This window comes from Engystomops pustulosus, chromosome 1 (assembly GCF_040894005.1).
Source record: "Engystomops pustulosus chromosome 1, aEngPut4.maternal, whole genome shotgun sequence".
NCBI lineage: Eukaryota > Metazoa > Chordata > Amphibia > Anura > Leptodactylidae > Engystomops > Engystomops pustulosus.
The window spans coordinates 77,863,201-77,873,765 of record NC_092411.1 but is presented as its reverse complement, the minus strand read 5'-3'; the positions used below and the strand labels follow the sequence as shown (position 1 = coordinate 77,873,765).

Here is a 10,565-nt window from a genome sequence, read left to right as displayed (position 1 = left end):
TTGCATAGTAAGATGACGAGGTGTACATGAAGCTGCGAGTGTGATCCTTGAAATCCGTGTATTCAGCTCGAATGTGGATGTCACAAAGTCTGTGGTGGATCCAATTTATATGAGGCGTAGCAACATCTTAAATGAATATATACAATCCTGCAAGAACCTCCATTTTTTTTTTCCAGAAAAACAGCACAAAAAAAAAATAACATTAAAATTTTATGATAAAATAAGGCAAAAAAAGCAACTGTTTTGTACATTAATCTTATTATTTTAATAATAGATCTGTGATTTCTGTTCAAAATCATAGCAAGATTGTTGATCTGTTAGCTGTAGAATAAAGAAAAACATTGTAATTTATTATGACCCTTCAGTGCTGGAGGTGTCGTCAACAGTTCATAGGTATAAATATGCATTGCTGTGTATCAAGGACACCTCCTGTAATGAAGGGGACAGGGGGGAACCCCTTATGTAATTTAATGGAAAGAACAGATTTACTTATTATTTTCCTCAACAGAGGCAAAATGCAACTAATATAAAATTAAAGAAATTTTTTTGTGTGTTTTTTACCTTTTTTTTTTTTCCAGAGGAGACTAGGAACACCGTAGCGAAAAACAAAATACTGTAAAAACTACAAAAATCCATTTAAAAAGTCCCTCCCCTCTCTAAACCCGTCCCACAAGCTACTAAGCCTCCCAAGTCAAAAAAGTCACATGACCAGAGACCTTTAGAGTGGAACCCTTGGTTTCCAGGTTGGAACATTTATCACCCCTGAACTGTCCCCCTGGCTAAAAGAAAAAAAAAAGTGTGCTTAGCCTACAAATGTACATTTACAAAAACAGGAGAAGAAAAGAGAAGGTTTTGAGCAGTGCACTTTTCGTAAAAGATTTTATATACAAGTTTAAAACTCATGGTATTTGATTCCTGTGGGTCCTTTTTTATTTTTACTTTTCTTTCCTAAAGAGCAGACTATCGAGCCTCAACTTCTTTAGGGTTTCTGGAGGGTGAGAAGTCCCGTGATTCTGAACTTGTGAGGGGATTAGTCCTTCGGGGAGAGGCGGGTCTTGTGTTGCTGGCCGGCACCAAGGGAGGGGGTGCACTTAGTGCTGCTGTGGGTGGGGTCCGATTAAGGATCCCATTGTGCATGGCGCTTGAAGGACTGAGTCTAGGATAGGGTACACTGCTCAAATGTGGCATGAAAGAGGGCATATGTGCCAGATGGCTCTCTAGTGGAGAGGAGTGAATGTGGTGCATGCGTGCCCTCTCTATCTCTTCCCTTAGGTGCATCCGCTCTCGCTCATCTGCATGGCGCAACCGTTCCTGTTCTCTCCTGGCCTCTAAGAGCTGTTCATGGCTGTAATCATGAGGCTCACGATCCCGGTATGATCTTTCATGGTCATAGAAGCTGGCAGCAGCTGTTCCTGGGTATCTATGCATGCTGTCAGCACGCAAGTGAAAATCCATTCTTCTCTGCAAGTCCAGGGTGCGGTAAGCGTCACGTAATGGATCTCTCACAGGATCCCAGGCAAAACTTGCATGTGGTAGCCTTTCTCTGCCAGCAAGGGGACTCATACCCATAAGTGGGGTCATTACCCTACTGCGGTCAAGCATATTCAAGTTGTTCATTTGGTGGACACTACCCATTGGGATTGGCATAGAGGCTGCCATTGAATGGTGCAAAGATAACCCATGCAGGGAAGCTGGAGGGTGAGGTGGCTGATGTTCCATTGTCCTGATGGGATGAGGAGGTTCGGAGCCTACTACTAATACATCTGAATCCTCCTTGCGTTCCTCCTTGACCTTGACATCACTTTTTATTTTCTGGAGATCAGCTGGCAGATCAGGCTTTCGTTCAGTGTCCTTCCCTAAGCTGCCAAGTTTTAAGCTTTCGCTTAGGATTGGTTTACCATAAGGTGATACAGACTGTATGACTGGTTTTCCGCCATCTTCCATCGTCCTTTTGTCATGAATTGAGGTTTCCTTAATTGGTGAACGACTCTCCTTGATCTTGTGCTCTGTAGATGGAACATCTCGTAACCGATCTACACTATCCCGATCAATATCTTTGGATCTGTCCCCTAGACTGCCTTGTCTCAGGGAATCACTAGGGGTCTGGCTATTGCTGCGGATGAGGTTACTTATTTGGTGACTGACTGGGGCAGAAGCTGGAGAGGATCTGTTAGAATGATGTCTGCTCTTATCCAAAATGTCCCTAAAATGGAAAAACAAAAAACAGGTTTTGTTACACAAATCAAAGGAATCAAATTCAAGGGCATGAACTGCTAATCTTAATAATCCTGCCCTTGAAACACAGTGACAGCAAGTTATTGTATTCCAAGAGAAAAACGAGCCGTAATAGTTTTCATGTGAATCCCCCCCCCCCTTCTCTCGGCACCTCCATGCTACTTTTATGAAGCCTCTCCTAGCCCAACAAATTTTTACCAGAATCCTTTGTGTTTATGTAAAAATTGTTAAAAAATTTAAAAAAAAGATTTGATAAAATAAAATAATAAAAAAAAAATATATAATAGACATATCTCAGGATAGGAAGAAGCGAGAGCAGCATGATACAGGTATGGTTGGAAGGTTCTACAGTTATGCTTTAACATTTTCCTCCATACGGAACTCCAATATATTATATTTATTGAACAGTGAAACCAAATGAGGCCTAAAAGCATCTTCCAGTATAACCACAAATAGAAAAAATCCTACCTTTCTTTGTCCCTCTCATCCTTTGTGAGAGAGATTTTCCTCTCGTCTTCCCGGTCTCTCTCGTGGTTGTTCACAGATGAACTCCTCTCTGGGTCTCCCACCTTAGACCACTGTGGTGGTGTTGGGAAAGATGGTGGAGTCCGATGTAGTCTGTTCCATGGTTCATGGGGGCTGGTGAAGCTCTGGAGGGTCGGACTTTCTTTGTGAGCGAACAAGCTGTTGTGAGCTGTTTGGGAACATAAACTACGTTATGACTGACGAAAGAAAAAGACTTCAAACAGCGTGGCCTAAAAGCAGCAGTGCCAGCAAGATTGCCCGGCTGGAAATCAGATAAAAGTGCTCAAACGTGTAATAATTGTAATAGTAGGGCTAAAAGCTTTTAAGATCCAGAAGACGACTACAGTATGAGCAGTGCATGTGTGTATTTACACAGCCCACGTGAGCCTTTTAGGGTATTGTGCTCATGCAGAGAAGATTTTTAGTGGTGGACATAATCACCATGTATGAAGATTTCCTTTTCTAGATAATGGCAATAAGAAAAGGCACTGCTGCTTTCAACGTCACACTTAGTTGCCCTTGCATTGCTTAGCAGGTGATTGTCAGAGTTACTCAAACCCAATGTCTTAAGTGCGTACAATAAAGAACAGCATCAATACTTCTCTGGCTGCACTACTATGCAAATCACAAGCACAGCACCACTGCCACCAAAGCACATTTAGAATTGCCTTGCAGCACTTCAGCGGATATGCAAATGAAAGGCACCCGAGTGACCCAGAAATGATTCCTACTCATCTACCCTGGGGCACCAGGTGACCAATCATAATGCAAGGATTTATACTGACGTACCCAGTCTAATTTACGATTGACTGCAAAACTCTGAGCCAGTACTTACTTAGAGCATGACTGGCTAATCCTCCAAAGGCATTGCTGCCTAAGTTCCCAAGGCCGCTGAAGCTGCTTGACCTGCTAAATGGATCTGGAAAGGCAAACAGGGATTGAAGAGGCGTTTATCCAAGAGCACTAGAGAATGAAACGCGCTCCTGACCCTCTCACTATGTCCTAGATGTAGCGTTTGGGCTCATTGTTTTTATGGTTTTTCTATCAATACTGCGTCATTTTTTAGCTTTTTTTCGCTGGGCGGGCAGAGGACGTAAATTGGCAAATACAAATCTGTGAAAGAAAACTTAGCCTTGACTACGAAATGTGAATGTTTCATGAGTTCCAGGACTTTATGAATTTAAGAATGTGAGGTTAACACATGTATGATAAAATGTCAACAAGATCCTGACCAAACAAATGTGGGCCATAGTAACTGGTCCTACAAAGTATAACATCCCCAACGCTGTAATACTGGAAAATAAATTCAGTAAAAAATCATTTGCAAAAATGACATGAACGGAAAGTGAAGTAAGAATTTTCACTTAATAAAGGTTATATAGCTAAAGGGTGACTTTACATTGTTTGTTTCTAGTGCCCTGTGGTTCTCTCACCTACCTTTCTTCCATCATCTATAGCACCGTATTGACAGCTACAAAACATATGAAAGTGAAGAGTGGATTTTTTACTTACACTTACCCGCCAGATGGCTTGTGGGTATAAAGCCGCTGTGATGTGGAGATGGTCCAAACGCTGTGGCTCCAGGGTGCGTTGGGCCTTGGACATACACAAAATAACCCATCATTACTATTTCAGTGATAAATCTAATTATAATTATAACCTTAGTCCATACAAGGCCTAGCAGGATCACCTTCATTCATATATTATTAACAAAATATACAGCATTTCACCAGTCTATCAGTCCTGGTGTGTACAATTTTGGTTGTCCCTGGATACCACAGTAAATCTTCCGACTATGGTCCGATTATTCTCATTAATAGCTTCTCTTGTCTGCACACTGCATTGCTGTCTGTCTCCTGCCCCTTCCCCTGCATTACAAGACTGAGACACTTCCTGCATTTCCTGCAGAGACTTCTTCTACATGCTACAGAAAGATAAGGTCTTTATAGCAGAGCTGACTGTGTATTGTATTGATTAGGTAAGTAAGACTATAAAAAGTAATGTGTAAACATCACTAGGGGATAACATTTTTGTACATTTTGTCTGAGATGAGTCGGACCATGGTGCTGGAGGAGGAGCTACTGAAGTCTCTATTTTGGCTTCTATAGCACCTAGAAACACTGATGACGTTTTGATGGATGCAGCAGATTTAAATTTGATCAGTTTTCTCAATTTCTGTCTTTATCTGAGTTTTTGTCTGAGTTGTCTGAGGTTTTGTCTTTTTTGAAACAAATTATATTTCCTAGTGGCATCAGTTATTATGCATACTAATAATAATAATAATAATTAAAAAAAAGCTTCACCATTTTCTTATGGGCTACGTTTTAATGTCTTTCACTTTGCAGACCAAATTACACATTTCATTTATTCTTTGGGTCAGCATGATCCACATCACCACATTTGTATAGGTTTTATATGTTATAATACCTTAAACTTTTTTTATTTAACATTTTTTTACAATTATAAAAACAGGGGTTTTCCCATAAAAGAAAGTTTGATGTTTACACAATAAAGAATTTTAACCCCTTACTTTACAATTTTAGTCAGCTTTACTGCTGTTTTAGCTCCTATAACTCAGTGATAGTCAGTGTAAGAGTGTGGGGGATGGGAACTCTCTAAGCAGACACTACATAATTCCCCTGTGCTATGAAATGCTGTGTGCTAACAATGTGCTTAGATAATCATCGTCTACTAGTACAGTCTATTAGTATCTGACACACTGAAAAAGAGAGATGAGACAGATCAGAGTAATGAGATGGATATAAGACACAATGACACACTCAGCTCTGCTGCTTCACCTAATCAATAAAACAGATCCAGAGCTTATCTTGTTTGAAGTGCTGCTGCTGTCTCTCCTTCACACACTGCTGAGAAAAGTGTAGAGCAGCTGCTGCTGGAACAGGAAGTGCCTGTAGTGTGCTCTCTGCCTCCTACCTCTCCCCCATCTTCTGCAATGGAGAAGCTAGAAGAATCTGCCAACCTTAGGAGTTTACGGTCGGATCCATGGACATCCATCCAGTAAACACCAGGACCTATTGGGATTATATCTGTGAAATGCTGTATTTTTAAGAATCTTGTCTTCGTGGGAATACCCCTTTAAAACCACCCTTAAATCTGTATTAACGGGAAAATAGGCTTTATTATAATATTATATTAAATAGTCAGCGTTTCAGGCTTCAGTAGAAAAGCAGCATTTCATAGCTAGGTGTTATTTTTCACTTAGGACAGTATCGGGAACTGCTCATCTTTGTCTTAGAAATGATTTCTTCTAGGTCAAGGACAAGCAGCTCTACAAAGTCAAACCGAGCTGGTAAAGGCTTTAAACAGCCATTTTCCACTTCAGAGAGCAGTGTTTGCACCAGAAACTGGCTATTCTGCTCCCTGAAGATTTCAGACTGTTAATAATGGGGATTTGCTCAGTGCAGGGAGTGCTTTCCCAGAGCTGTTCACTCAAGGCTTGTGGAAAAAAAATAAAATAAAATAAGCCTTCTCCAAGTGAAGACGGCAGCAGAGCCCTTAGAGCTGTCTTGTGCTTATTAAATGGAACAATTCTCAAGCGGCTGCACATCCATCTTACAGACGGAGAGTCTGGAGATAGATGGCGCACCCGTGAGTAACAAGGGAGCTCAGCCAGAGCAATGGTTCATGCTGTGACATTCCTGTCTGATAAGGAGAGAAGGATGACACAGATACTGTGCGGAAGGCATTTTATTTATTCCCTGATTGATGCTGTAACGCCTCGGCTCTGCTATCTAAATTGGTAGCCCAGCGTTTACTACCTGTAGTCTGCCAAATTTGCTTTCAATAGAGTTTAAAATGGAGAATATCAATGGTTGTTAGGAAAAAGATGTCCTTTGAAAGCTGTTATTTTTCACGAATGTAGGCGATATTAATAAAGCATATATCCATATGATATTTTCCCATTAAGGAGCAGTGATAGCATAAAGAGCCTTCCTATTCAGTGACAGACTGTTACAAGCACGACCAGACAAAACCATGCATTTTAACATCTAGGCTTTCATTATGCAGCCCGCAGACAGCTGGCACGCTCTGTGAATGTTTAAAGAATATTTTGGAAGTTGTATTGCGGACATTATGCTCTCTGTGGGATCTACCTCACAGCGATGTAGTCTTAATGATAAATCAATCTTCTCCTGTGCCGAGACACCCTGCCTTCAGCTAGAACTGTATCATTGTTCACAATATTTTACAAAGTGTTTCCTCTTCTGTCAATAACCATAGAAGAATACGTTTCAGCCAGGAGCATAACGTGATAGCGTGCAGTTATTCCCAGGCCTAGGAGCCTTTACAGCGCCAACAAGGTGTCTTTTCAATCATATGCAGAGATCATTGCTATAAATGATCCACAACAGTGACAGGGCCTGCTGTGGCGGTGGTCATAACTTATTGGCTGGCAATTTTGGTATTGTGCAACACCCGGGTGGGTAATATGCTGGATTACAACCAAAATTGAGTATACTGTTATCTTACTGATTGACATGCATTTGATAATGCTTGTTATGTATTTAGAGACTGTTGACCATTGCCACACTCTTGTTCCTGTGGATTTTATTCTATGCTTTTAATGTTTTTTTGATGGCCATATTGAACAATAAAGTCTGCGTAATATTTTCTATAATTAAGTGGTTATGAGTATTACTTTATTGAGAACACTTTGGTCCTATATTATACATATTGTTGGTATTGCCTGGTATAGATTTTGCCCTGGGACCAAAGTTATAGCTCTGGTTTCAGCTTTCTCTGAATAGGAATCCCATTACCCTGCCACTTCACTTATGATTTAAAGGCTTTGTCCCAAGTTTATAAGGTTATAAATGGATAGGGGATAACCAGGACAAACCCTTCAAGACAGTGATGGAAATAGACGAATACAACACTGATAGAGAAGGAATAGAACAGTGTTTGTGTACTAGATCTGTTGACCCCCAATCCCTATCACCTGAGCCTTAAGTTTCGAGTACTCAACTATTTTTTTGCTGTAGAATACTTACCAGTGCTGGAAAATAAAGGTCTGGCTAAATCATGTGGGTAAGGAAACCCTGGAAACACTCCGGGGGCAGGTGGTCTGCTGAACAAATCAAGCTTGCCACAGATGTCCAACTTATGAGGATCCATCTGCATCTGCTGGTGGAACAAAAAACAAAAGAAAAAACCGCCACAAGAGGTAAGTATATTTCTCCAAATGACCACACTGAGAAAGACTTAGCTACTACGGCATCAGCGTCTACCAGATCTACTGAAAGTCATGGCGATTCATAAAAAATTCAACTGTTTTTAACCTTTTACGAGTATCACAGAAAAACGAGTTCTGTGAAACGACCACATTAACTCTGCTTTACCAGCAGATAAGTGATGAGAAAGGCCAAGAACAGTTCAATCACTTTCCACATCCTTGCCTTCTCTTACCTCTTGCAGTCTAACCTCCTACAACCCGTGTATGACATGTGCTTTTTGATGTATAATTTGCTGTTTCGAGAATCCTATTTTAATCTTGTGATGTCTCATACTAGCGACAGTACAGTAAGTCTATAGTGTATAGATACTTGCATGTACTTTATTTTGTGCTTTTACAAATTCATATGCCCTTGGACAATCATTTGACCCAGAGATCCTTTGATTAACACCTCCGGCTCTGTCAGACTCAATTCTATCAATGGGCTTGTGAAAAGGTTACTGATCCACCGGAGCAGTATTAAATACTTATGCTTGGTTTCAAAGTAAGCCTAGGGGCACCATCCCCCACCAATGCACTGAACTATGCCAGCAAGGTCTGAGGCTTTACTACATTATTTGGGTTATTCCCCGTGGGCTATCTGTTATAATTAGATTTTGTACAAGACAATAACTATAGAACTTAATTGGAGCGCTCACAGAAAAGCCCTGTCCAGTTAATATTTTCGACTATTGCAAAATCATAGCCTGACAGCAACATGCACCAAAATGTTTTTAGAAGCCAAGTAAGCAAAGGTAATTTAGTTTCCAGCACAAAAAGGTAATTTAAGTGTTAAGTAAACTCCGGTGGTCATTAAAGGTCAAAAAGAGCCCAAAATTATGTGTTAAACTAAAAAAACATGAACTCCCCGATCCCCGCCACTGCTCTAATGTTAAAAGAGGTTTTTCAGGCAATATGTCTGAAGGGCCCACACACTGGTCACCCCAGCCATCAGCGGCCAGGAGCAGACAGTGCTCTCCATAGTATGTGGTCATCAAGGTTCACTGCTGACACAGATCTTATGATCTTCAGTAAGAGATGTGCCTGCAGTAATCCTCGACAGGCGCTACAATATTGATGGAGTTGTACGATAAAAGCCTCTTAGCAAAGGGAATGTAAAATATTTGCACTTATTTGCAAATATCTTGCACTTCCCACAATATTTCTAGGCCCAGAAAGATCGTTAATCAAAGAATCCAAATATTTTACATTTCCTGCGTGTTGAAATAAGAGCATAATGTTGAATGCTTGAATATGTAGCTAATGTTACCCATCAATGCAGGTCTCTATTCATACAATCCTGGATTCAAATCTACACTATGAGAATAAGGACTCAAACAAATATCCACTCCATCTTATTCTTAGTATTTTGATGTATGGACTGACGTATGGTTGAAGCGCATTAAGTTCCTACAACAGTAGACTCTTATTTGTAGTCTCTAGACAACAGATTATGTGCTTTTATAAGCCCAATAATAGCCAAGAGACACAATAACCACCATAAGACACCTTGTAAAACAACTATCCCTGCATGGTTTGCCACTTTTTATTCTATATGGAAATACAGAAGGAAATGAAGCCTCTGTGGTAAACAGAGCTTATAGGATACTCCATCCACATGGAGTTTCTACCTTTAAAACAGGAGCTGTGTTAGGCACAATTGAATTATGTTAATTCCACATTTGTCATCTGGCATGACGCGTAGAATAATCCCAAATGTTTGTAGTTTATAGTTTACAGATGTCCTGTATTCCCACCCTTGCCGGTGCTGTTTGCTAATGTAGAATCGCTTGCTTTTAGGTTCAGTGTAAGCTTTGTTTGGAAAGCATAATACATGAATGACATTTGTACATCTCTGTGTTTGCTTTCAGTAGATGAAGGTCTTAAGAAGGGTTCGCCATCAGAATAACCTCAGAACCATAAATCCTGACAAATGGCATTTACCTTCATTTTCTGCTGATGGTGGTAGATTTGCCACGCTATCTGGACATGTACTGCACACCACTTGCCTGGTTTCTGCAAAAGCAAGGAGAACGCAAGTGAGCACGGGAAAGGCTTTGTGCCAAAGGTTGTTCACTGGGGCCACAAAAAGGACTTTAACTGAATCAATATTAGATAGAAGCAAAAAGGAAGTCTTCAGTTTAGTAAATTAGCCTTTATTTTAGGTAACTGCTCCATTACATGCTTGGGGACATTTTGTTGTAGAGGGATTGTTGGTTGTGGGTCTGGGGTCTGTAAAAGGGGGTTACCGCTCATAGGAGGGGTAGTGTGTATTTCTAAGACCAGAGGTAAGAGAAGGAGAGTGCATTTTTGTTTCTTTAACATTAATAATAATAGTATTACAATATAAATACACTTACTCTTACAGATGTCCTGTATGGGTCTGTTACCTGCCAGAGAAATACATATATCAGTCTTTAAATTCTGCTGCAACTCTTACAGCAAACAGGTAAACGCTAGGAAAGCCAATATTTCCATCGTAAAGCTTATGAAAATTATCAAAAATTTGCCTACATATCGAATGCTATATTACTCTGGTCAGTGCATGAAACAGACACAGATATAAAACACT

At 40.4% G+C, this 10,565-nt stretch overlaps 1 protein-coding gene across 15 annotated transcripts in view; it reads right to left on the bottom strand.

Moving 5' to 3' along the window:
* Positions 1-522: 522 nt before the first annotated feature.
* Positions 523-10,565, bottom strand: part of FBRSL1 (fibrosin like 1) — a 305,906-nt gene continuing 295,863 nt past the window's right edge. For 9 of the 15 annotated variants that reach the window (XM_072144436.1, XM_072144442.1, XM_072144443.1 and 6 more), the window contains 7 exons: positions 10,354-10,383; positions 9,938-10,009; positions 7,773-7,905; positions 4,273-4,356; positions 3,596-3,679; positions 2,704-2,929; positions 523-2,203 (listed from right to left, as the gene is read on the bottom strand). In XM_072144436.1, the coding sequence (XP_072000537.1) occupies positions 961-2,203; positions 2,704-2,929; positions 3,596-3,679; positions 4,273-4,356; positions 7,773-7,905; positions 9,938-10,009; positions 10,354-10,383 (1,872 nt within the window). In that variant the 3' untranslated portion in view covers positions 523-960. The remainder of the gene's footprint in view (positions 2,204-2,703; positions 2,930-3,595; positions 3,680-4,272; positions 4,357-7,772; positions 7,906-9,937; positions 10,010-10,353; positions 10,384-10,565) is intronic. The other 6 variants (XM_072144440.1, XM_072144439.1, XM_072144441.1 and 3 more) reach the window with 6 other exon arrangements.